At 40.5% G+C, this 27,985-nt stretch overlaps 1 protein-coding gene across 1 annotated transcript in view; it reads right to left on the bottom strand.

The window, feature by feature from the left end:
• Positions 1–27,985, bottom strand: part of Piezo (piezo type mechanosensitive ion channel component) — a 1,050,432-nt gene that overhangs the window by 431,184 nt on the left and 591,263 nt on the right. Inside the window, exon 29 of the mRNA XM_080275143.1 lies at positions 11,780–11,898. Coding sequence (XP_080131269.1) covers positions 11,780–11,898 — 119 coding nt within the window. The remainder of the gene's footprint in view (positions 1–11,779; positions 11,899–27,985) is intronic.

Below are 27,985 nucleotides of genomic sequence, written 5' to 3'. Positions count from 1 at the left end.
GTCTCTTGCATCGGATGACACGTCGGTCATCATGACGGGAGTTTAGATGGCTGACACGTGAAGAGTGATTGATGAGAGTGTCTGCTTGTTGTTTGTTTGAGGGTATGGTGTCTGTTGTTGTGATGGCAACATGTGATTGTGTAGTGTTGCTGCTGGAGAGTGTGATGCTGTTTAGTTTCTTGTAGAGTTTACTGGTGTTTGTTTTGTGATCAAGTGTTCGGAGATAATTTTTCCAGTTTAATGTTTGCTGTTCTGATATTTTATTGTACATCTGAGTGTTGAGTTCTTGTATTTGTTGTACAGTGTCTTGTGTATGGGGTGTTGGGGAGTGTCATAATGTGCCACATTGACTGATGAGGCCTTGAATTTCTGGTGAGAAGTTGGGGTTGTGTCTCTTTCTGGTGCCACGAGGGATGTGTTTTTTATCTGCATTTTGAATAATTGTACTGTAAGTGTGCACAGCGGTGTTGATGTTTGTGATGGATGTAGTGTTTAATCTTTCAAAGCGTTGTTCTGTTTCAGTTGTGAAGGCCTCCCAGTTGGCTCTCTTATAATTAATGTATATGTGTCTGTGGCCAGCTGAGGTAATTCTGGTTTTGGTAGTGACTGGGAGGTGGTCAGAGCCAAGGGTTTTGACCACTCTCTAGGATGTTGTGGGGGTGAGGTTTGGTGAGCAAAAGGTGATGTCTGGGGATGATGGGAGGAAGAGGGCTTAGTGTGAGATATGGGTACATTGATGGAGATTATTGTGTATGAAAAGATTATCTGTTTGGGATTGTAGTACCAGCCCTCTGTCTGTGTTAGGGTTGTTGACATGCCAGGCCAATGCCTTGGTATTGAAATGACCACCCAGGATGATGATGGGTATGTTAGTGATGTGGTGTATTTGAGGAGAGTAACTGTGTGGTACTGTGGGGGACGACTGGGGGGGAATGTATGTATTGGCGATCGTTATGTGTGATTTGCTATCAGTGCGTATTTTAATTGACTGTATACAGGTAAACCAGGAAAGCATTTACAATGCTGGGTGGTAACCTTATAACCAACCAACACGTGTTCCCTACGTGACAACGAGTGGGTTGGCGGAGAGTTAGTGCCCCTCCCCGGAATACAACTAACAATAAGAACAAGAAGCCTCGGACCAGGACTGACCAAAAGGTGATGACTGAGGACCGAAAAAAAAGACATGGTACGATTTGCTACATGGAATGTAAGGGGTGCAAATCATGAAGTGAAAGAAAGATTGTCCAGATGCTTGAGGGTGCAAAAGTGGGTGTATGTGGACTAACTGAAACTAAATGGCGAGGTGAGAGTGTGAGAGAATGGGAGTATGGATGGGGTATATGCGCAGTAGATGAGAATGAGAGGACAAAAGAAGGAGTGTGTATCACTGAGAGTAACAGCTGGAAGGAGAATATAAGAGAATATGGATCAGTTCGCTCGAGGATTGTGTGGGTAAGATTGAAAGTTGGGCTACAAATGTGGGTGGCTGTGTGCGTGAATGCGCCAACTCAAGATCGTGCAAGCAGAGTGAGAAAAGAGTTCTGGACAAATGTGAAAGTGTGCATGGAAAAGTTTGAAAGGAATGAAAGAGTGTTTTTGATTGGAGATATGAATGGAAAAGTAGGGAATGTGAAGTAGTTGGTGAGTGGGGTGTGCCTGCTGAGACGGACGAGAAGGGCAGTGCCTTAGTGGACACTTGTGCTGGGAGGGGGTTGGTAATAGCCAATACCCTCCTCAGGCACAAAATGATCCATAGGTATACGTAGCGAGTGATGAGAAGGGCGGAAAGTGAACTGAATGGACGGAAGGCAATGACTGATTATGTAATGTGTGGATGACGGGATGAGAAGGTGTGTAATGGATACAAGAGTATATAGAGGTTGGTGAAGTGGACTTTCTGACCATCACTTGGTGGCAGTCAGAATCAATGTCCAAATGAAATGGAGAAATAGAAGATGGGAAGAAGAGGAGGAAGTAGCTCATACAAGGAGGGTGGAAAGGTTACGAGAGGATGGAGGTGGAACTGAGTAAATATGGACTGGAGCAGATGAGGGACATGGAAGGTGTGTGCAAGATATTCACAGAAGAAATTTGTGCAGCTTGTGAGATGGTGTGTGGGGTGAAGAGAAGACGAAAGGGGGTGCAGGGAACAGCATGGTGGAATGAAGAGGTGAGACAGGCTGTGGCACAAAAGAATAAAGCATATAGTGATTGGATGAGAAACGGGGGCGTGGATGAAGTTGAGAGACAGAAGAGAGAGTTATATGCAGTGAGGACGAGAGAGGTGAAAGGATTAGTAAGAGAGAGTAAAAAGAGAGTGGATGAGGAATTTGGAAGGAATTTGAGTGTAAGTGGAGGGAATGTAAGAAAATGTTCTGGAAAAAGGTAAAGAGAGTTAGACAAGGTGCCAATGAAGTTACCTGGGGAGTGAAAGATAAAATGGTAGATTACTAGTGGAGAAGGGAGAAAAAGTGAGCAGATGGAAAGAGCACTTTAAAGAATTGTTGAACACAGAGAATGGAAGTAATGCGTGTAAAAGTGTCTGGGGAATGGCTGGGAGAAGAAGAGTTGTAAGAAGAGAGGAGGAAATCAATAGGATGGAAGTTGTGGAAGCAATGAATTAAGTTAAAATGGGGAAAGCCCCAGGAATTGATGGAGTGTGTGGCAAAATGCTGAAGCATGGGGGAGAGATAGTAGTAGAATGGATGAGGAAGCTGTGCAGATTGGCCTGGGAGGAAGGTAGAGTCCCTGAGGACTAAAAGTCAGGTATAATTATTCCCCTTTACAAAGAAAAAGGGGAAAAAGAAGTATGTGGTAATCATACGGGAATTTGTCTTTTTAGTGCAATAGGAAAAGTATATGGTAGGACACTTACTGACAGAGTTAGGGAAATAACAGAGGAATTAGCTGGAAAAGAACAGGAAGGGAAGAGGTTGTGTTGATCAGATATTCATTCTTAGATCTTTAGTAGAAAAGTTTCTAGAGAAGGGAAAGAAGTTGTATTCGACCTTCATGGATTTGGAGAAAGCATACGACAGGGTGGATAGACAAGGATTGTGGAAAGAATTAAGAATATATGGAGTAGATGGGAAGTTGTTGAATGCCATGAAGAATATGTATGAGGGTGCTAAAGCTGCAATGCATGTGAATGGTGAACAGAGTGAATTTTTCTATTTGAAAGTTGGATTGAAACAAGGATGTGTCATGTCTTCATGGTTGTTCAATCTGTATATGGATGGAGTTATAAAAGAAATATGAAGAAGGCAGTGGATGTTGAAGTGGCCCTAATGAGAGAGGGCAATGCTTGGAAACTCCCTGTACTGTACTGTAGTTTGCAGATGATACTGTGTTGTTAAGTGATGACGAAGGGGAGCTGCAAGGCTTGGTGGATGAGTTTGGGAAAGCGTGTAAGAAAAAGAATCTAAAGGAGACTGAAGGGAAGAGTAAAGTTATGGTCTCTGAGAGAAGTGAAGTCAATGAATGTAGAGTGAGGCTGGATGAGAAGGAAATGGAAAATGTGAATGCATTTAAGTACTTTGGTAGTGTGATGAGTAAGGATGGAATATTAGAGGGTGAAGTACTTGAAAGGGTACAACAAGGAAGAAAGGTTGCTGATTCCTTGAAAGCAGTGATAAGAAACAGTATTGTGATACCAACTCTAACATACGGAAGTGAAGGTTGGACCTTGCTGGAGGGACAGAAGTCAAGAATGGGAGAAGTGGAAACGAGTTATTTGAGAGGAGCACATGGAGTCACATGGCGAGACAGACTGACAATAAGGAAGTGAAGGAGCATTGTCGAGTGGATGTGGATGTGACAGGAAGTGTCGAGAAACACACTAAGGTAGTTTGGCCATATGGAGTGGATGGAGAGTGAGAGACTGACGAGAAGAGTGTGTATGTGAGTGAGGTGGAAGGGGGGAGAAGGGGAGGGAGGCCAAGGATGAGATGGAGGGATGGAGTGGAGATGTATATGAGAGAGGGAGTGTTAGCTGGGAGCAGGGCAGTGAAATGGCAGAGGACAGGGCAACATGGAGGCGATTTGTTTGTGGCCACCCCTTATGGGATTAAGGTGTCTGGCAATAGACAGACAGATAGATAGATTTGTTGTGGTGTCATGTGGGGGGAGAAGTGACTTTGCACTAGTATCTGAAAAGTTGATGGATTGGAGTACCAGGGTGTTGAATCCACTGTCACCGCTGTCGGCCTGGTCTTGTCCAACGGTGGTGAAATTATGGAATGTAGGTGTTTTTTGTGTTCTGTGTAGCTTAGTTTCTTGTAAGATGGCAATGTGTATGTTCTACTGTTTGATGAACTGTGTGAGTTCTTCTTTTTTGGCATTTATGCCATCTATGTTTATCTGGAGAATGTTTATGTTGTATGTACGATGCGTGTTAGGTGCCACAGCATGGGGAGGAGGTGGGGGAGTGGGTGGAGGAGGAGGTGGGGGAGTGGGTGGAGGAGAAGGGGTAGGAGAGGGTTGTGATGGAGATAAGGGTTAGGGTGAATTAGACTGGGGTGGAATGGCAGGGGCTGGGGGGATTGGATGGCATGGGAAGGAGTGGTGGATTAGGCTGAGGAGGTGTGGAGGAAGTAGGAGAGGGGATGGTGGGGGCTTTGTGGGAAGGGAGAAGGAGCATAAGGAGCAGGTCCAGGTGTTTGTGTAATATTTTCTGGATGCAAGTGTTGTGCAGGTGTAATGGGTCCAGTTCTTGCAGGAACTGCACTGAACTGAACCCTTTGTCTGTCGGCTCGACGTGATAGGTTTTGACATGTGTATTTGTTGATGGGTCCTGGATTGCTCTCAATGTCACCGGCTAGAAGCAGTCTTCGAGAAATGACCACTGGGGAGTCATTTCTCGTTGTAGAAACAACAGTGTTGTTGCGTGTGTTGTGTTGAGAGATGAGGTACCTGCCCAGGCGACCAAAGCCATTCCCAGGTTCTCCGGCCCCATGAGGGGCCGGGGGTGTGTGTGATGGTTTGGTCCCCATGCTGTCCTCCACCTCTGCTTCAACAGCCTCTGGAGGGTAGACCCACAGAGAAAACACCACTGCTCCAGGTGGCAAATCACGTACATCACTGGACAGATAACAAATGGATAACCAGAATAATAGAATAGCAATCCAGAGATGGATTGGAAGGAAGAGGCAGATGGAGAGCAAAATGGCACGAGGAGATTCAGAGATTTACTAGGGCTAGATGAAACAAGCTAAAAGCCAGTATGTCATACTGGAAAAAATGGGAAGGCTTATACATGTACCACAGGTGAAACCAGAGCCACCAGAAACCATCTTTGCCAACTGTGACAATGAATGACAGTTAATGTAGTCTGTAACATATAAGGAGACTGGGGGTGTGCCCAGTCCACATCAACCTATACAGTTCTATCAATCTATCTATAGCCAGATGCTGCAATCTGTTAAGAGGCAGGCATTCGTCTCTGAGTTAGATGTTTTACAGGGAGGGGTATTAACCCTCCACCAACCCACTTGCTGATACATAAGGAACAAGTATGGGTTGGTTATATGGTTACCACCCAGTGCTATAAATGGTTTCGTGACTTGTCATTAGGGTTGTCACTCAATGCAAAGCTGCCTGACAGGGAAAGAAGAGTAATGAAAAGTGACAGGAAAGATGAGAGAACTAGGAAGAGAGGAGGGAAGACACAGAAAGAGCATGATAAAGGTGAAGGAAGAAGTACATAGCACTACCTCAAGCAAGCAGATGATGGTCATCACCACCTACCACCAATACACATAGTGTACAATACATGAGTTTCCTACCTTTTTTATCTCAACCTGGCCCTCTCCCCCTCATGACTGCTCAGTTGTTATACAAGACTAGAGTAATACTGTGCTAGTCATGAAGAAGTGCTATGCTAAGGGTGTGAAATTATGGGCCAAGTTATAAATAGGTACAGGGTTATAATTTTTATTACTGGAATATGCTATTTTACTCATTTATTTTCCACCTGTTGCTTGAAATCCCTCTTCAGGTGGGGTGGGGGTGAGCCATCAGACTTACCGGATTATCAACTGTATCAGATCATGCTTCCCCCAGTAGATCCGGAATAGAAAGGGTCCACTATATAAGCTATTTTTATGTGGAATTCTGCTTTTGACACAAGTGGCCTGAAATATGCTGTTTTTTTATGGCTTACACAGTATTGTGTGAGGCAAAGTGGCTACTGGAGTACAGTGCAACCTTGAAAAATTGAAAATTTTGAAGTTCATTTACATATAAAGTTTGAATCACATAATGCTTAAAATAAGTACAGTAGTTCCAATTTTAACTTCCAAAGTTAACCTTCAGATTCAAATTGAATCACATAATGCTTGAAATAAGTAGTTCCAATTTTAACATCCAAATTTAACCTTCAGATTCAAATTACTGTCAATGTAAGTCTCTGAAATTGGACCCAATGCTTACTGAGCACTGTGTAACCACACTACCAAGCTCAGGATTTTAGGATTGTGCAGTCAACCATCTCTTTGTTTCATGATTAATACATTACTGTATTCACATCTCACTTTAATTAAGATTTCAAAATGAATGCAGTGGTAAAAAAAAAAAAAAAAAAAAAAGTAACATTAATGATGATGCAGAAAGCAGAAAAACTGCAGAAACTGGATGCAGGAGTGGCTGCAAGTGGTCTGAGAGAGTTATGGCATTGGAAGTATTGCCATATACAACAAAATGCAATGTGACAAAATTCTGAAGTTATGACACTGGAAGCACTGCCATATACATGTTTGGCATTAAAAAGCAACATGGCAAAAAGTTTTATGCTGAGTGAAACAAATGATGTGGATGTGAATGCATTATGAGAAATACACTGAGGTGGTTTGGTCAGTTGCGGAGGATGGAGAGTGATACATGTACACTAACTAGGAGAGCATAAGTGAGTGAGGTGGAAGAGGGGAGAGCAAGGGGGAGACCAAGGATGAGATGGAGGGATGATGTACTGTAGAGAGGTATATGAAAGAAGGGGGTGTAAGCTGCAAGGAGGACAGTAAAATGGTAGGGAACAGGGTGACATGGAGGCAATTTGTTAGTGACCATCTCTTACAACAGGGGTGGGGAACCTTTCTCCTATTAAGGGACATTAAGATGTTTTTAAAATCATTCGTGGGCCATACAAAATTATCAACTTAAAATCAACTGTAGCTCAGTACATATGAATATACATATATATATATATATATATATATATATATATATATATATATATATATATATATATATATATATATAAATATATATATATATATATATATATATAAATATATATATATATATATATATATATATATATATATATATATATATATATATATATATATATATATATATAATATATATATATTCGTTCATGAGTTTATGAAACTGCATTTATGAATTGCCTCGTGAGCCTGATCAAAAGGTCTTGAGGGCCTTATACGGCCCGGAGGCTGGATGTTCCCCACCCCTGTCTTACAGGATCGAGGCATCTGCTTAAAGATAGATAAAATTAACAATCACTTTACAGTGAATGCACATAACTAATATTGTAGCATCTGACTTCTACACAACTTCAGAATTATCTTGCTTTTAGACAACTTCTCTGCACATCCATAGGGAAATGTCTTTGCAATATTTTTTCCTCCAAATTTTACTTTCCTTATTCAGCCTATGGATTAGGGAATAATTTGGAGTTTGAAGTATTTTTTAAAACATGGGGTGATGAGCTGCCATGTAAATTCAGACACTACAGCAGCTTCACCAGAAGATTTCAGGAGTTTCTGCATGTACAGTGTTTACTCAGACATTTGTGGATGGTAGTGAGACTGTCCACCCTAAAAAATGTCTGGCAAAATTAATGGCTGCTTCTAACATTCTTAATCAGGATGATGAAAGCAATGATGAATTCAAGGGCTTTCATATCCCTAATGAAAAAACTCAAGCAGCTGAGTTGTTATATTATGCTAAGGGTGTGAGTTCTGATATGGACCATTAAGTGAATGATTAAAATATGGTTGCGTGCTTGAAGTGCAGCAATGATGCCCCAGTGGTTGCCCATCTTACTGATCAAAAGATCCTATCAATGTTTAGACAACGGGATGAAAGGAACAAAAATGATGGTAAAGAATGACACTGAGTATGAGAGGGTACCAATAAATATTGCCTTGCATGCAGCAAAATGAATTTCTTATCAATCAAGAGCTGGTGTCTGTGTACCTAATATAAGAAAAGATTTTGAAACAAGTCAAAACAACTGAAACAAGTCATTTTGATAGAGTTTCTCAAAAAAGCTGAAAAACTAAATGCATCTCATTCTCTAGCTCCATTAGAGTGTTCATTGGCCACACTAGAGCTAACAGTATCCCCTTCTACAACATGTGATGAGATACACAGTAGTCTCCAGCCTCTTTGCCTGATATGACCCTGCAGTTCACTCACTTAAACAGCTTCCTCACCTTGCTGGTTTATGTGGGTGGTGGTGGTTGTTGCTGATCATCCTCAGCATGTCTGGCTGAGCAGACTCATCAAATGCGGGCAAACAACCATTCCCAACAGGGCCATCCCATGCAGTGAACTGATGTTTTGTGACTGACAGTACCTCACCATGACGAGGCACAGAAAAAAAGTGTGGAAGTCTGGTTCCTGGGTGGATGATGCATTTGCATCTTTCCATCCAGCCAGTAGGGGCACCATAGCAAGCCCCAGTTCACCCCATAATTTGGTTAAAAGGTTACCACCCAGCACTGTAAATGGTTTGTCAAGTTACACGAAACCATTAGGCTTGTCCCTCAGTGTAAAGCCACCTGATGTGGAAAAAAAAAAAGAGTAATAAAAAATGACAGCAAGGACAGGGAGAAGTACGCAACAAGCAGGGCAGACACAGAGATAGAATGAAAAGGGGGAAATATGAAGCTGGCAGCACTTCATCAAGTGAGTGAATGATGATTGTCACCACCTACCACCTCTCATCTTTAGCATTCAATTTCAGTTAACCAGACAATTTTATTCAGTTCAATGAATCAATGAGGCCTGCATGAGTTAATACCATCTCGATTAACCTTATCATGGTTGAAACACTACTGTTATGCTCTTTCATCCTGAGAGTGGTAATAGTGTACTATATATCCCTTACCTTGCTCCCTTCATTCTTGTCTTCCATAATTTCTCAATATTCCCATCTTTCAACTCTTTCCTCTTTATATTTTAGGACTTTCAGCTCCCACTTTTTGAATTCTTTGTCTGTTTCCATTATTTTTTTTTTTAAATCAGTTAACATTCTCCGGACTCTTGGCTGAATGAAATCATCAGGCACTGGCTTTAACAGAGCATCAGCATTCTCCTGACCATGAGATGGTTAATGATAACTGTGACCCAGCCCTCTATCAATTAATTGTTTTAACATCTGTTTTTCTAAAGCTTTTGAATCTGCTCTTAAAAAAAAAAAAATTAAGGTACCTTTCCTATCTGAACCTTCCTTCCAATTGCCAGTATGGGTTCCACCAGAGGCGCTCCATGGGCAGTCTTTTCATTTTCTTTTCAGATTCCTGGCTTTCCTCCTTTTTGGACTTCATCAAAAGCTTTGCCATTGCACTTGATATCTACAGGGCTTTCAATCATGTCTGGCATTAACCTTTAATTTCCAAACTAACCTCTTACGGTTTCTATCCTTCTATCTGTGCCTTCATCTCTAGCTCCCTTTCTGGTCATTCTACTGCTGCTGTTGTAGACTGCCACCATTCTCCTCCTAGAGGTTTCAATACTGGTGTTCCTCTGGGTTCTGTTCAATCACCAATTATTTTCCTTCTATTCATTAGTGACCAAAGTTGTACATCTAACACTGTCCATTCATATGCTGATGGCTCCACCCTTCACCATTCCATTCGCTTCTTGTAACGTCCATTTCAGCAGTTACTTCAACAAACAAGGGATGAGGCTATGGCAACTTAATGCCTGGCTCAGCTCATATCTCTGGCTGGGGTAGAAGCAATCTTGCTTTTACTGTGCAAAAAAACTCAGTTCTTACATCTTTTGACCTGTCAAAATCTTTTGCAGGAGTGTCCCCTAGTTTTTAATAACATCCAACTCTATCCTGCATCCTCTCTGAATATACTTGGGGTTCATTCCCTCAGGATTTATCTTGGAAAGATCATATTACCTCTCTTGTAAACTCTGTTTCCAAGAGATAAGGTGTGAGACTCCATGCCTTCTTTATCTCTGCTCAGTTGTTGACTTTATAAAGGGGTTTAATTTGCCCCTGTGTAAAGTACAACTCTCATGTGTGGGGAGGTTCCCCACATACAGCTCTTTTCAACAGGGTGGAGTCAAAGGCTTTTCGTCTCATTAACTCTCCTCATACTGGCTCCCATCAATCTCTCTCTTCTCTGCATTGTCGCACTTTATCTCTTCTATCTCTACTTATGTGGTCACTCCTCCTCCAAACTGTCTGATTGCATGCATCTTTATCTCTTTTCTATCACTACTTCAGTGGTCACTACTCCTCTGCTCTGTCTCCTTGCATCCCTCCACCACTACAGTGTGTGTGCAGAACCCGCCTTGCACCAAATTCACATCCCTTTTCTGTCCAACTTTCTAATGCAAGAATTAACTGTTTCTCCCAATCCTTCAGGTATGCAACAAGTCAACTCTGGAACTGTCTTCCTCTGTCTGTATTTCCTACTGCCTCTGACCTCCAGTCTTTTAAATTCAATGTGTCCAGGCAACTTGACATGAACAGATCTTGAATCTGGTTCTCCATTATTTTTATTTTTTTCCGCAGGGAACAATCTTGCAGATTTCTGACCTTTGTTCCTTCTTCCTAGCATTAAAAAAAAAAAAAAATGACACTCAGTTTAATAAAATGGTTTGGCGTTAGCTGAAACAGAATAATTTTTTCCCCTCACCCATTATCCTTCACTACATTACTCATGCTCCCACTAACTGACCTTTTTCCATTTCATCCTTAATTTTTTTCCTTCATACTCCTTCCCTTCACCCTTCCTAATAATTCCACCTCTTTTCAGTACCCTAATGTCTATGTAACCTTCCCATTCTTCTATTCCACCTTTTCCTTACCATCCTGTAATTAACTCAAGGTTCCAATGCCTTACTCTCACCTGTCTTAAAATTATATGGCTTTGGACAGAATTAAATACCAGAGTTTTTCCACCAATGAAAGGGTTAATGGTAAGATAATCAACACACAGGCTCCTCTGACTAAGTCTCAGTTGAATAATTTAGTGATAGGTGAAACAGAATACTAGAGTTTCATCATCCATGAGAGGGCTCATCTGCACTTTCCTCCTGCAATCTTCTCTCTAGCCTTCCTACATAGTTGTTGTCCTCCCACAGTCTCCTTTTTACCATTTATCATCATCTTACTTCTCTTCCTCTCTCTACTTCTCCTCACTTTCTCATTCAACTACTTCCCCTCTCTCCTTCAACTTCTCACACTCTTCTTCTACAACTCCTTCCTCCCTCCTTTAACTTCTCTTCCCTTTCTCCTCCCTCGCTTCTCCAGCTTCTCCTCACTCTATCTTTCAATTTCTCCTCCCTCATTTAAATTTCTCCTCCCTTCTCTCCTTCATCTTCCCCTCCCTTCTCTCCTTCAATTACTCCTTCCCTTCCTCCTTCACCTTTTCCTCCCTTCTCTTCTTCATTTTCTCCTTCCTTCCCTCCTCCAACTTCTCTTCCCTCTCTTCTTCACCTTCTCCTCCCTCCCTCCTTTACCTTCTCCCACTTTCCTTCCATTTGTTTCTCCTCATTTCTCCTCTCTCACCTCCGAAACAGTGAGCCCCTGAGTGGAAGAATCTGGAGGTTCCTCTGGGACTTCCAACGGTGCTAGACCTTCATAGTCTCCATAGTCTTCAAACATGTAGTAGTCACCAGATCGAATGGCTGTCAAGGTGTGAAAGAAGGGAAAATTATGTTATGCACAATTACAGTACTTCTTCCTTGTTAACCCACTGATCTTGGGGATACAGTTTTTATTTTATTCTTGCTATCTTTCGATAATTTTATGTAGTCTCAGAGAAACTTTTTCAGTGGGAGGAATTAGTTACAGCCTTAATAAACCCCTCCAGTGAAACAAGCCTTTCCTTTACTAAGCTCCTTCTGTATGAGAGGTCTCGTATGTTGAATAAACTTGTCTGGTATAAGCAAGAATAAACTAAAAAGAGGTGTCACTCAGATGCAAGGGGTTAAAGGAAAATTATTTAAATTATTATTTGAGGGAAAATCATTTATCAGTATTCATATATAATGCAATGCTGAATTAAGACTGACACACATTGATATTCTGAAACACAACTTCATCTTATTCAATGCAAAACAATGGTGGAGAAACTAGTTAATCCACCATTAGTCTATACGGTACAAATATAAATGAATCTACTTAGTTCCTTAAGTATGGCGCTATCTGCCTCTTCACTGTGTGTGTGTGTGTGTGTGAGAGAGAGAGAGAGAGAGAGAAAGAAAGAGAGAGCATCTATTTCTGCTGCTGTCCCAGTACTTAATACAGTGAGAATTCAAAACTTTCAGGACAATTTGATGCTATAACACTTTCTCAACTCTCATCATGTCAAGGCAAATTTCTCACTTGACAATCTTTGTGAATAATGGCAATGCAAAAGGATCCTGCCTTTTTCCTAAGGCTTCTAAACCACCTAACACACGAATAATGTATCTTTGGCAAAACAAAATTTTTTTTTATTTACTGTATTGGAACACCATTATTCTTTAACGGTGGATAAAATAACTTCAACTGCACGGTCATATAATGCTGCATACCCTACATGTGTGATGCTAAAGATAAGGATACTGTACAGTTCTGCAGAAGATGAAATTTATATGTGAATGAACACATCACAAACAATGTTAGTACATTACAGCATATAAGACACAGACTGCTTTGAGGTATTCAGTAGAGTATAGCAAAAGACCCATCAGCATGTTCAGTATCTGGTGGTGAAGTTGACACTAGTGCTGGAAACAGAACATAAGTACACATTATACAGTACAACGGACAAACATGAATCGAAATGTAACACGAATTTTGTAAGGTACATACAAATAAAACTATTAAGACTTCTACACATCCTAAAACAACACAGTATTTGGACATAATGTACAGTGGTTTGGAAGGACATATTAAGCTGAAGATAATTATATTCAGAAGACAGAGCAGTAGATCTGGAAACAAGTAAAACAAAACTGAATGAAGAGAAAATTATATTCATAATAAAAAAAATATTAACAACTGGATTCCATATGCTCACAACATGCCATACTTATACAGTGAATGAAAACTAGGTTCAGTCTATTAAATGCGACATGACTTGTACAAATAACAGTTTGCCATTAGTTCATGCACATCATTACTGCCTGTATGTAATTATCATTACAACTGCATTTTTTGTACGGCATTACAGTACTGCATATAGCAGCTATGCATTCAAACACAACATTCCTTTCAGTTCATGTTATATCTCATCAATTTTCAAAGTGCACATCAGTAAACGATGAGTATCATCCCAGTTTGAGCTATATGGTATGTATATGTATTCAAGAGTCTGAGAGAAAACTCAGTCTGACTATAATTAAAAACATATTCCATAAATTTACTTTATGTTCTGACCAAACTTAACACAAAACCTGGGAGAAACTTACTTTATGAAACATATATAATTTCACTGATGTTGCATGGGGTTAGTAAACAGATCAGATTATGATTACGTAGCGATCAGCTCACAGCAAATGACTCTGTACAGTAATCTGTGGTGGAAAGTGGAAGGGAGTGATGATCATATGGTAGGATGCAGAATAGCCATCAGGGTTTTGTGTAACAAAATATTGCCTTTGGTGTTTTTGAAAGTAAATGGCCAATATTTAACAAAACAAAACTTCTCAAAAGTACAGGATGCTCCTAAAGTTAAATATCCTACTACACAATACTGTACTGTACATGTAAATTAACAAATCCTTAGTATATACAGTATTCCTCAAGACTATTCTGCACTAACCACACTTATGCTTCCATAAGTTATGAAGCCAGGTTACGCTACCATCAGACCACTGAAATGGTTGCCTGGGGTCGTAGGAATGCCAGAACACCTCCCAGCTTAAGAGTTGTAAGTCACCAGTCTCCCATACATATCGAATCACTTGATGTCCAGTTATATCTCCTGAGGTGACTATGTCTGTGTTCAGGAATAAATTGATTGTTGACTGTTTTCTACCGCATACATTCTGTATTAAAAAAAAAAAAAAAAAAAAAAAAAAAAAAAAAAACACTTGGAATCTGTTAAATTAGGATGTTCTTTTCTCAATCAGTGAATAGCTTTTGTTATGTTATTCTACTACCTTTACTCTTTTAGCTTAAAATATCAGAATTGTTAATAAATATAACACAAGCCTATACAACTACCTGTAATAGGATCTCCCATCAAGAAATTCAGTAATTCATAAGAAGTTATCAGCATATAAAACATGTAGAGAGGTGTATGGGATGTAGGAGGACTACTGGGCCTTGAGAGCAGGCTGTGAAACCTATGCCCAGTGTCGGACATATTAAAAAAAAAAAAAAAAAAAAAAAAAAAAAAAAAAGTGCTTCAAAATCAAGTGAACATATTATACTTGATATTTAAAATATAGATCACATAATGCAAAACTTGTAAATGAAGTAACACATTTAAAAAGTAAAACATGTAAACACTCCACTTACAGAAGGATGGGACAAGCATACATACAGAGAAGCTAAGGGGACACAAGTGTACATACAAACAGTGCATGTAGTACTACAATGTCTTGAAGATATATATATTCTACAAATGACAGTGTGATAGATATCTTTGTGATGTAGTGCGACATAATCATGAAATAGTAATTAATCACCAGGATGGACATGGTTTTATGAATCATATCAGCCTGTTGAACTTGGGATATACGTACTGTATGTGGCTATGCTTGCACAAAACGTTAATCCAAATCAGATAATCATCATGTGTAATATACTGTGTATAAATCAGGTGTAAAACAATGAAGAGACTTCTGAATGGTGCTGTAGTAGTAGTAATGATTATCATGAGGTACACCCATGTGGAGTGGTAGTTCTCCAGCTACTGAAGTGTAATGAAAATACTATGCTGATACTGTATTATGAATTTCAAAATATATACAATGTACTCCTGGTAAATGGAGTGCACAATTATCAATTAAGTGATTCTGCAAGAGGGGATACATATGTGTGGAATGATATTATACCTGTGATGTAACTAACATCTCATTAACACTCTCTGGCATTTCTAACATAACAAGGCACCAGGGACAAATACAGTATATAAATATACCTAAGCTAATCTGTGACTGTCATATTTCACTAAACCCTATATTTTTCCTAAACTTTTTTGCTAGTGGTAGGTGGTGGTGGCCCTCATCCACTCACTGGATGTAGTGCTGCCTACTTCTTCCTTCACCTTTATCATTCTTATTCTGTCTCCCCTTCTCTCTTCCTATTTTTCCCCATCTTTCCTGTCACTTTTTATTACTCTTCTTTCCTTTTCAGGTGGCTTTACATTGAGTGACAAACCTAATGGTTTCCTGTAAACCAGGAAACCATTTACAGTGCTGGGTGGTAACCATATAACCAACTGATACGTGTTCTCTACGTGTCAACAAGTGGGTTGGCAGAGGGTTAGTGTCCCTCCCTGTAAAACAACTAACTCAAAGACAAACAGCCACCTCTAATGAGATAATGGCATCTGGCTATTATATATAGAGAGAAAATTTTGACTTCACTTATGTACCTAAATGGACATAAAAAAGCTGTGTGTAAGCCAAATACAGTACTCAACATGAAAATAAAGTTAATGGCAGTTACCATGAAAAAATTAATATGGGAATGGAATTAAAAGAACTTTTTTCCTATTGCCATTTTATCAAGTACTGTAAGTGTACATGTGTGTGCATTCTTAAAATGGTCTCAAAATGGCACCATGTACCACCCAGTAAGCTACAGGATTCCTGTGACTTAAACTGTCAGCTAGTGGGAAGGCCTGTATCAATCCAGTAACCATAATATTGGATCCCATAAGCAATCCACAGTGGTCATCCAACTGAGTTCACTTGTTACACACCAGACATCAGAAGAAGAGGGTTGTGTATGGTAAATGGAGTTCCTAGCACAACAAGCCATCTCCAGCTACTGAAGTTAATGAAAATACTGTACTGATACTGAATTATGAGTTTCAAAATACTGTATATACAATGTACTCCTGGTAAATGGAGTGCACAATTATCAATTAAGTGATTCTGCAAGAGGGGATACATATGTGTGGAATGATATTATACCATGATGATGAGTTTCTGATAGTTTTACATCTTTATGAAATTCTGTGATTAACAGAAATTTGAAACTGTCTGTAATCATGCACCTACTTCAGTGTGAGATAAGAAAATTGTACATGAAAGTAAACTAAGACACATGACGGGCTAGCAACTATGGTAATCCCTCCAAGAACCGAAGTAATAGAGCCCAAGCAACGTCCGGGACTTGGTCTTGTCCAGGACTTGGGAAAAATGCCCCTGGACAGGTACTTGAAGACCCCAGCCCAACCTAACTTTGAAAGCCACCTAAAAAAAAACCCTACTGGACATGCACCACACCTATTTAAGACCCTATTCACACAAGTAAGGGAGAGAAACCATAAAATTAATGAAAAGGAACCAAGAGAATGTGAAATTAGAAGCAAGGAAAATATTTGGCAGTGTACAGGGTACTTACGACACGTCCGTGGCCATTGCAAAGATTAACCCACCTCCTCTATGGCTCTGACAGTGGTGTAGGTGCACCTGAAGCACGTACAGTTATCCATTGTTGCGTTGCACTGTGAATTATAATTGTTTAACACTGCACATTCTGTTCTTACTTGCGCCATGTCAGTTGCAACACGCCAGTGTTGCACTCTGCATTTAATCATTTGCACTCTGAATTCTAATTTCTTAACAGTGCACAACACTGTAAATTCCCATGTGGTCTAGTGGCGAGGTATTGCAGTTTATTCACTGTTTATTTACAAAAGTGAGCATGTGGGCAGCCATGGCGACGAGTGTGCAGTCACGACGGTAGGTAGGTGGGAAATGGGGATGATGCAGGGAAGCTCTAGTATGACGTCGCTGGAACTACACGCCAAAACACAGTTGTTTGTCATTGCGCAGAAAATTTAGAGTAGGGAAGAACATGTAACAGCTTTTTTTTTTGCATTTTGACGTTTTTTGGCCATTTTTGATATCCCAGATCCCAAGCCCAAAATGTCCAGGACTTAGGGTGTTCAGGTCTTAGGCACCCAGGTCTTAAAGGGATTACTGTATGTTCATTCATATACAGGTACAGTCATTCGGCCTGATTCATCCCAACTTGGGCTTGTTCTTTTACGTCATTCTACTCAGGTTTCTTGATTCATGGTGTCCATGATGAATAACAGCTTTATGAGAAATTGTAGAGTACTGTAATTAAGACCCATCATTAGGTTACCCAACCACTGGAGTGTAACTACAGCACAGTAGAGAAAACCCTCAATTTGAGCGTACTCAATATGCTCTAAACAGGTTGTGTGTGGAAAGATGACTCCTGACATGCTTCAGCAAACACAGAAAAACAACCAGTATGAGAAGGATAATCCCAGATGTCAGCCCCCCATTCGCAGCCATCCCTGTCAAATTTCCGTTGTCAGACCATGTAGGCATATGCTCACTCTCACTTAGAAAAACAAAACATTATGTTTCTGTAGGATACTGATGAAATATGTGATCATAAATCAACACTGCAACACTTTAACAGTTGGCCACTCCTACACACACACATGGACACATACAGATGCACATCACTTACTGCCTGCCTCTTAATTCATCACTACCACTCATTATATCCAATAAATCAAGAGAACAATGAACTAAAAGTTATACCCAATTTTACAAAATATGATGACAACATTCACTTCAGTTACATGGTAAGTGCAGTGCCTGCGTATGACAATCCCATCCATACACGTTGCCTCCCATGCAAGCTGAAAGTCAGACATCTGAACCAAGATGGCTGCCTCATGTTTATATTCACCGTGATTGCATCCTGTTCATTCCATTTAGTGCACACAAGGCCACCAAAAAACCATCAGTATTGCCAAATAATGGTGCAAGTGCACAATGCACACTGCAATGTGCATTATTATGTTGAGTGATGAAATTTTGTGTGAAATACTGAAACTTATGACTTGGAAATCATGTCTGCCAAAGATGCAACCCCCACTGGGAAGTGTGGTGCTAACAAGGGCACCGAGGGCAAGCCTAAAAGGGGATTCCCCCCCCCCCCAATTTTGGGTTATATGGCCCTTGACTACCAATGTATCCCCATTGAACCCAAGTTATATCGACCTTAGTACAGTATATGATAAATCAGTATGTGTTCTGAGGTTTCACTTGATGTAATCCCATTGCATACTGAGAGATGGGTGTATTTTTTCTTCTTCCAACTAGATTTTTCATTAAAACAACTGGTCATAAAGCAACATTAAAAAAATTATGAGACATGAAATGGTCTCTACACTTGAACACATGGCCATGCACATATACACATATGTACACACACACACACACACACACACACACTCACACACACACGTGATTATCTCATGTTTGAATGATAAACCGATGTCAGTGAGGTCAGAAAGAGAAAGGGAAGAATTGAGAAGTGCAAAGGAAATAGTGTCAATAGTTCTGGAAGGAAATGACAAAGTCCAAGAGGAGATCGAAGAAGTGTTTAGGCTGGGAAATTATGTGGAGGGAAGGGCAAGATCACTCAAAGCAAAATTTCAATCTCAGGTCATGGTAAATGAAATAATCAACAAGACTTGGAAATTTGCAGATAAGGAGGGATTCAAAAATATCTGGATAAGGAGAGATGCAAATGAGGAAGAGAGAACTAACATAAAGGAACCTGTTAAGGAAGCTAAGGAAAAAAAATGACCAGAGAACAGAGGAAGAGAAGATAAAGTTTTATGGGAGAGTTACGGATCTGATATTGAGGAAGTGGTACCAAAGGAGAGAGGGTGAGAGAAGGACAAAATAAAGAACAATGCAAAATGACTGAAAGTGGCATAAGCAAATGTAGATGGTCTAATCTCAGCAAGGCTAGAAACAGATGATTTCTTCAGGGTAAATAAGCCAGATATTATGTGCTCTATAGAGACCAAACTAAGAGAGAATAAAGAAATACAAGTAGGAGAATGGAAATACAAACTATGGAGAAGAGATAGAATAGAAAAAACAGGAGGAGGAGTGATGATGGCAGTGAACAGTGTGGAACTGGCAGAAGGTATGGCCAATACGATATACATGGTAATAGAAACCAGAGCGAATGGCAAGGCAGACATCACAGTAGCATATGTCTCCCCCAAGACAAGGGCATGGAATGAGGAGGTATATAAGGAGATGTTGTCATACATGGATAGATACCTACAGAAAGTGACTGAGGAAAGCAACAACATAATCCTGATGGGGGGCTTTAATTGTAAAGAGGTAAATTGGGAGGAGGGGGACTCAGGAAGCAGTGATGATTCATGGGTCAGTATACTCTTAAATATAACAATGGACAATGTAATGACCCAGTGGGTCAAAGAGAAAACAAGATTTAGAGGTCATGACACACCAGCAAGACTAGATTTAATTCTAACCAATGAACGTGAAGCAACTGAATCTCTGAAATATCTATGTCCAGTAAAAGTGATCATGTACTGATAGAGTTCCAAATGATAGAAGGAAATGAGACAAGAAATGAACTATACAGGCATGAATTATACAACTTTGGGACTTTACAACTTTAAAGGACTGAGAAAATTTTTTGAAGTGGATTAGCGAGAATTCAGGGACACAAGAGAGATACAGAAAAGGTGGGATATCTTTTTAGATTTCTATAACACAGATGTGCAAAAGTATGTGCCAAAAGCCTGTGGGAAAGAGAACTGTAATAATGACTGGTTCAACAGAAAGTGTATGACAGCAAAAAAAGAAAGTGATAAGGCATGAAAAAAAACAAAGAAAGACAGTTAATGATAGAACAAAGGAAGAATATAAAAGAACTAGAAATGAATATACAAGAATATGCAGGGAAAAAGACTATCTATCTATTGCCAAACGCCTCAATCCCGTTTGGGGTGGCCACAAACAAATCGCCTCCGAGTCGCCCTGTCCCCCGCCATTTCGCTGCCCTGCTCCCAACTCACACCCCCCTCTCCCATATACCTCTCCACCCCATCCCTCCATCTCATCCTTGGCCTCCCCCTCCCTCTTCCCCCCTCCACCTCACTCACATACACTCTTTTCATCAGTCTTTCACCCTCCATCCTCTCCACATGGCCAAACTACCTCAGTGTGTTCCTCATAACGCTTCCTACCACATCCACATCCACACCACAATGCTCCTTTATATCCTTATTCGTCAGCCTGTCTCTCCATGTGAATCCACAGGCTCCTCTTAAATAACTCATTTCCACTGCTCTCACTCTTGACTTGTGTCCTTCCAACAACGTCCAAGCTTCAATTCCATACGTTAGAGTTGGTATCACAATACTGTCATGAAGTAACTTTTTCACTTCCATGCTCACTTCCCTGTTTCTTATCACTGCTTTCAAAGAACCAGCAACCTTTCTTCCCTGCTGTACCCTTTCAAGCACTTCACCCTCCAAACCTCCATCCTTACTCATCACACTACCCAAGTACTTAAACGTACTCACATTTTCCAATTCCTCACCATCCAACCTCGCTGTACATTCACTGACTTCACCTCTCTCAAAGACCATCACTTTACTCTTCCCTACATTCACCTTTAGATTCCGTTTCTTACACACTCTCTCAAACTCATCCACCATGCCTTGCAGCTCCCCTTCGTCTTCACTCAACAACACAGTATCATCTGCAAACAACAGTACAGGGAGTTTCCAAACACTATCCTCTCTCACCAGGGCCACTCCAACATCCACTACCCTACCTTGTACCTCTTTTATTACCCCATCCATGTACAGATTGAACAACCATGGAGACATGACACATCTCTGTTTCAACCCAACTTACAAAGAGAAAAATTCACTTAGTTCACCATCCACACGCACTGCAGCCTTCGCACCATCATACATACTCTTCACAGCATTCAACAACTTTCCATCTACTCCATATATTCTTAATACTTTCCACAATCCTTGTCTATCCACCCTGTCATATGCTTTCTCCAAATCCATGAAAGCCGCATACAACTTCTTTCCCTTCTCTAGAAACTTTTCCACTAAAGATTTAAGAATGAATATCTGATCTACACAACCTCTTCCCTTCCTAAAGCCTCCCTGTTCTTCTCCAACTAATTCCTCTGTTCTTTCTCTAACTCTGTCAATAAGTATCCTACCATACACTTTTCCTATTATACTAAGAAGACAAATGCCCCTATGATTACCACACACTTCTTTTTCCCCTTTTCCTTTGTACAAGGGAATAATTATACCTGACTTCCAACCCTCCAGGACTCTACCTTCCTCCCAGGCCAATCTGCACATCTTCCACATCCATTCTACTACTATCTTTCCCCCATGCTTCAGCATTTCACCACACACTCCATCAATTCCTGGGGCTTTCCCCAATTTAACTTTCCTCATTGCTTCCACAACTTCTATCCTACTGATTTCTTCCTGTCTTCTCACCTCCCTCCTTCTCCCAGCCATTCCCCACCCACTTATACTCACATTACTTCCATCCTGTATGTTCAACAATTCCTTAAAGTGTTCTCTCCATCTGCTCACTCTTTCTCCCTTCTCCACTAGTAATCTACCATTTTTATCTTTCACTCCCCTGCTAACCTCACTTCCACCCTGTCTTACTCTCTTCACCTCTTTCCAGACCCTTTTCTTACAGTCCCTCCACTTTACACTCAAATTCCTTCCAAATTCCTCATCCACTCTCTTCTTACTCTCTCTTACAAATCTTTTCACCTCTCTCTTTCTTTCTACATATAACTCTCTCTTCCGCCTCTCAACTACTTTCACACCCCTATTTCTCATCCATTCATTGTATGCTTCCTTCTTTTGTGCCACAGCCTGTCTCACCTCTTCAGTCTACCATGCTGTGCCTTGCACCCCCCTCCGTCTTCTCTTCCTCCCACACACCACATCACATGCTGCACATATTTCTTCTGTGAATATCCTCTACACACCTTCCACGTCCCCCATCTGCTCCAATTCATATTTGCCCAATCGTTCCTCCACTTCTCTCTTATACTCTGCCTTTTTCTCATCCTCTTGTAATCTTTCCACTCTCCTTGCAACTACTCCTTCCTCTCGTCTTTCCCTTCTATTCCTCCATCTTACTTGTATCCTAATTCTGGCCAACACCAAGTAGTGGTCAGAAAGTCCACTCCCCCAACCTCTATAAGCTCTTGCATCCATTACACACCTTCGCATCCTTTCATCCACACACACATAATCAATCGTTCCCTTCCTTTCATTCAGTTCACCACCCACCCTTCTCACCACTCACCATGTATACCTGTGGATCATTTTATGCCTGAAGAAGGTACTGGCTATCACCAACCCCCTCCCGGCACAAATGTCCACTAACGCACTGCCATTCTCATCTATCTCAACAGGCACACCCCACTCACCAACTATTTCATCCACCTTCACATATCCTACTTTACCATTCATATCACCGATCAAAAACACTCTCTCATTCCTTCCAAACCTTTCCATGCACACTTCCACAATTGTCCAGAACTCTTCTCTCACTCTGATAGCACGATCTTGCATTGGCGCATACACACACGTAATCGCCCACATTTGTATTCCAACTTTCAACTATACCCACACAATCCTTGACCCAACTGATTCATACTGTCTTATGCTCTTCTTCCATCTTTTACTCACAACTATACATACTCCTTCCTTTGCCCTCTCATTCTCACCTACTCCTGCACGTATACTCCATCCATACTCCCATTCTCTCACACTTTCTTAACTGAGCTTAAAGCAAAGTCTGACTGACTGAGACACAGAGACAGGACCCCATGAGCAAAGCTCTAAGTAAAACTAGGTAAAATACACACAATCGTTTGCCTGACGCCTGCTTCTCATCTCACCTCACTGTCACCACTCACTATTGAGTCTACTTTTTCTTCTTTCAACGAAGTTTTTTGTTACTTTATATTTTCAAAATAGTTTTTCATCTACCTCTATGTAGACAAGTCATCATCTGAAGATATCCCATTCCTCAGCACCAAAACACTGTCCCATTGCTTGGCATGGTAAGTGATTACCACTTACCACTTTGTTCATTTTAATTAACCCTTTTATATGCCTATGCACTGATGTTCCTTGAGTTTGTATGTGCACTACAATGAAATGTTAGACATGATCTGGAGGGGATAAAAAGTTTTTAAGAGGGTCAAAGGGGGGACTTTGGGAAAATTTTGGGACTTCACCATATCAAGCAGCCATATATCAAGGATTTCAATGGCACAATTTGCAAGTTTCAGTTCGCATGGTAAAATTTCCAGATACATTAGATGCAAAAATTGAGGTCTCCTGTATTTATATATGGTGATGAACCACATGAGCCTCAGATTATATGAGTAAACTTACAGTGTAATTACCAGTATTCATTACCCAAAAGACCAGACAAGTTAATATGATGTTTCATATTAAGTTATGCAAACTTTTGCACTGGCTTCAGAAATGCCAAAGTGACATTTTCTTTTCTCTTGAAATTTTTATGGTTAATTTATTTCAATTTTTTTTCAGGCTCTTTTTATATGAAAAGGCATCCTTTGAACAAGTGTTTGATAATATCTCAGGTGCAAACAGCATGCAAAATAAAAAAGTTCTCTGCAATGCTGGTCATTCTTCAGGCTTCAGTCTGTGCCAGTGACAGCTCCACAAAATAAATATGAGGTGATGAGAGTGCTAATAACAAATGTAATGTACCCAGCTTCATTTTACTTAACTGCCTAATGCACCATAAGTTTTCTGTAAGTGTGTGTGACATGATTAGAGAAATGTCACAACAGCAGACTGGACTTGCGCAGAAAGGAAAACATTCCCACGTACTTTATTTGCCCTAGAAACTGGCTATAATGGTATAAGTCGTGTACTATCATCTCCCTGATGTTTATACTATATGATAAGCTATTTAAAAAAAAAAAAAAAAAAAAAAAAAAAAAAAAAAAAAATGCACAAAACTAATGAGTAAAAGTACTGTGAAAGTACCAAAATGAGGTGAGAATACTGTTCTTCAACAGTGAAAATAACTGCTCTACACTTTAATACAAAATTTTGCCCCCATAGTGCAAGAGCTAAGCATATGTCTAGATACAGAACTGCACAAGCTTTCACGTCGTTCTGTCAGAATTCCGATAAAACAAATAGTTTTCGAGTAAATTGCCAAAAATCATGCGCGCCTCCACATCCCACGAACTGAAAACTGAGAGAGCGTCAATTATTTGACAGTGTTGGCCTGGAAATAGACACCCTCCCCTTTGATGCACCAAATACTGACATTTCATGCTAAACCATAATTTTGAGACTATTTTTGTCCAGAATTGCCTAATCGGCATCCCTTCAGACCAACACTGACAAGTGAGTCATAATATGTCATCAGTTCCTCTTCAGACTAACAACGTTTTGACTTGTTTTGTGTCACTGTGAGGAAGGAGGTTAAATTGTTTTGTTTTTCTGGAAGTATAAACTTTTGCTGTAAAATGAATGAAGCTAAATGCAAACATATTTAAACATATCTTCAACTTTACCAAGCTTTATCATGGTTATGAAAATCACTGTACAATATATACACTCAGTCCTTGAGTAACGAATGATTGAGTGACAAGTTTTTGTTCCAACACACTCAGCATAATGTGAAAAATCATATCAATACACGAAAAAAGCTCAAGCCCATGCGGGTAATCAGCTGGCCTGGCGACAAAATTTGGAGTTCCACAAGGTAATGTCACCCACCAGGCTCGCCATGATTGGCCCACATACAGTACATTCAGGTACCTGTCCTAGACACATTGAAGACTGTACGGTCAGGCGAAAATTTGTGAGTTTCGCAATTTTAGGGGGCGGTGTGGAATCAAAATGTACACTAATCAGAAAAAATTACACTTTCATCCATGTATTCTCATAAGTTAGCATTAAGTTCCACATTCTTTGTCTGATGTCGCGATTCCCAACACATTCCAGACCGAATGAGCATACAAGTAACACTGGAAGTTGTTGAGTAACACTGAAATATTTTTCTCATAATGCATCATTTTTCATCACTCAGCAATCAGGATATGAAATGAAAAGCCTGGGTTGAAACAACTAATTCTAGACCTACTCCAAAACCCTAATTCAGTTTAACCTAACCTGAACGATCTGGGGATGAATGAGTTTCAGGTCCAGAATGAACCATTGCCCTCTAGGATGGCACCACTGACATCAACAAAACAAACTTCATGCTCGAGTAACATTATAAGGTCTGCTCAGAAAGTATCTGACCTTAGGCTGTAAAAAAATAAATAGCTAATCTGTTGAGCTAGGACACTAATCCTCGTTAAAGTAGGCCCCTTCTGTTGACACACATAGCCCAGCATTCTTTCCACTGCCTGAAACATTTTTTTAAAAGTCGGTTTTTGGTATCTCCTGTAGGTGCTTTGTCACATTCGTCATGATCTCTTCTCCTTTCACGTGAACAACACGCTCTGTGGATGAATGCTGCTCAAGACATGTTGGAGTGTCGCAATCTGGACTTTCTTGACACTTTGGCTGGCTGATGACGTTATTTATGTCATCTGAAAAACTCCCGTAAGCTGGCTGATGACGTTACTTATGTCATCAAACTCAACATTCATCAAAAATCCAATTATTGTTTGATGTTCATGAGACTAGGTTTAAAATGCACATGACCAATTAGAGATTAAAATGATTGAAGTAGCATACAAAATATCTTCAGATATAAAATAAAATATGAGTATAAATAGTGCAATTATGAGGCGGCGCACTGATGGAGCTCACCTGACCTTCCTTACGCTGTTTTTACAGTGTTATCCACTCACAATCCACTCACTCAATGTAGTACTGCTCTTAGGTGTCTGCCCTTTCCTCTCTTCCATCCTTCTTTCCTTCCATCCTCTTTCATCTTTCTTTCCATCATTCTTTTCTTGTCCTTCTGCCTATGGGTTACTTTACACTCTCTCTTCTGTCTTTCCTTCCTTCATTCTTTCCTCTTCTTTCTGCCTGTGGGTGACTACACTGAGTGACAAGCCAAATGGTTTCCTGTACACCAGGAAACCATTTACCATGCTGGGTGGTAACCATATAACCAAATTTTAGCGCCTGGTGGTTTAGTATATAATAACGGCGCTCCAATCGAATTGAGCCAGTGAAGGTTTACATCCAAGGGGTGGTTGGGGTTTAGTGCTCAAGTAATGCCACTCAGGGATGAGTGAGGCTGGTCAGTTTCATCTTAAATGTCAAAACTAACTTGCCTAGCCCATGGCTCCTATGCTCCATACAGGGCAACGTAGGATTGGATGATGGATGGATGGATGAATAGTAATAGTGATGTTGGTTGTCTGCTTATTATTTTATACATATACAGGCAGTCCCCAACTTATGAAAATAAATGGTTCTTAAATGTCTTTCGTAAGTAATTTTTTTTCTTAAGTCCAACTCTCATTCCTACTCTCTCTCTCTCCAACCCAACCCTAATCCCATTGTAATGGCGTATATAATAGCCCGTGTTACTTAGAGGCAAAGCAGGGATCCCCTCTTTGGCTCAGTGGTAATGTGCGGGCCTATGAAACGTGAGAGCGTGAGATCTAATCTCAGTCAGACCAGTGATTAATTTGTTAAGTTTCATTTCTGAATATTACATTTGTTGGCAGTGGTGTGGGATGTGAGGCAAGGCTTGGAGGGATATGATGTTGGTTAGCCGCCAGCGTCCTAGTCCTTACATCCCGGGGGTGAGCTGTCCGGTGTGGTCCGCAGCGCCCCCAGTGGTGGCCTCCGATGCTAGGCTCCCGTGTGTTCGAAACTAACCAAATTAACCAACAAGGGGAGAAAAGTGATGTAATGGAATATACAGTAGCCTGCATTGCTTAGAGGCAAAGCAGGGATCCTCTCTTTGGCTCAGTGGTAATGTGTGCACCTATGGTGACGAGGGCCTGAGATCGAACCAGTGATCAATTTGTTAAGTTTCAGTCCGGTTATTACACCATCATTACCAGTGACACAAAGTTCTTTCCCTCTACCCTATCTCCTCTATACTCCATACCTACTTCAGTGCTATCCTCTCTCTCTCTCTCTCTCTCCAACCCAACCCTAATCCCACAATTACTGAGGTCACAAAGTTCTTTCTCTCTACCCCACTGCCTTTCTATTCAATATCTACTTCTGTGCTATCCTCTCTCTATCTCCCCACCCACCTAGATTAAAGTCCTTTATTGTCTCCACTCCTCCACTTATCCCTTACCCTTCCCTGAACTGCAATTGTCACCTCACTTCCTTGTGAATGTCTTCACCTGACTCCATCCTTCCTTGCTGTGACTGACCCACCACACACACACACACACACACACACACACACACAGGTCGCCAACAGAGATGGAGCTCTTCCTGTATCGTTGGGATATAATCGCTGAATCAGTGGAGAAATGGAGACCAGCCAATTGTGATTATGTGAATGAGTGCATGAGTGGTGGTCCCGTCGGACATTAGTTAAAACAAAACACAGGTTTCAGTCATAAAGAATACAAGATACAGCGGAAATAGAAAGTTTTCATATGGTTTCATCATGGCAGAAGGGGACGGTGCTTTGCTTACAACTGGCAAGGGGGATTTCGCAGACTTCTCCGAAGATCATGTGGGAAATGGAAGTACTAAGCTGAACCAAACAAAAGTAGCAGGAGTAGAGAAAA

This window comes from Coenobita brevimanus, chromosome 60, assembly GCF_032717465.1.
Source record: "Coenobita brevimanus isolate Jiangsu-jjx chromosome 60, ASM3271746v2, whole genome shotgun sequence".
NCBI classification, from domain to species: domain Eukaryota; kingdom Metazoa; phylum Arthropoda; class Malacostraca; order Decapoda; family Coenobitidae; genus Coenobita; species Coenobita brevimanus.
The sequence above is the reverse complement of the archived record's forward strand: the minus strand, read 5'-3'. Positions and strand labels throughout refer to the sequence as shown.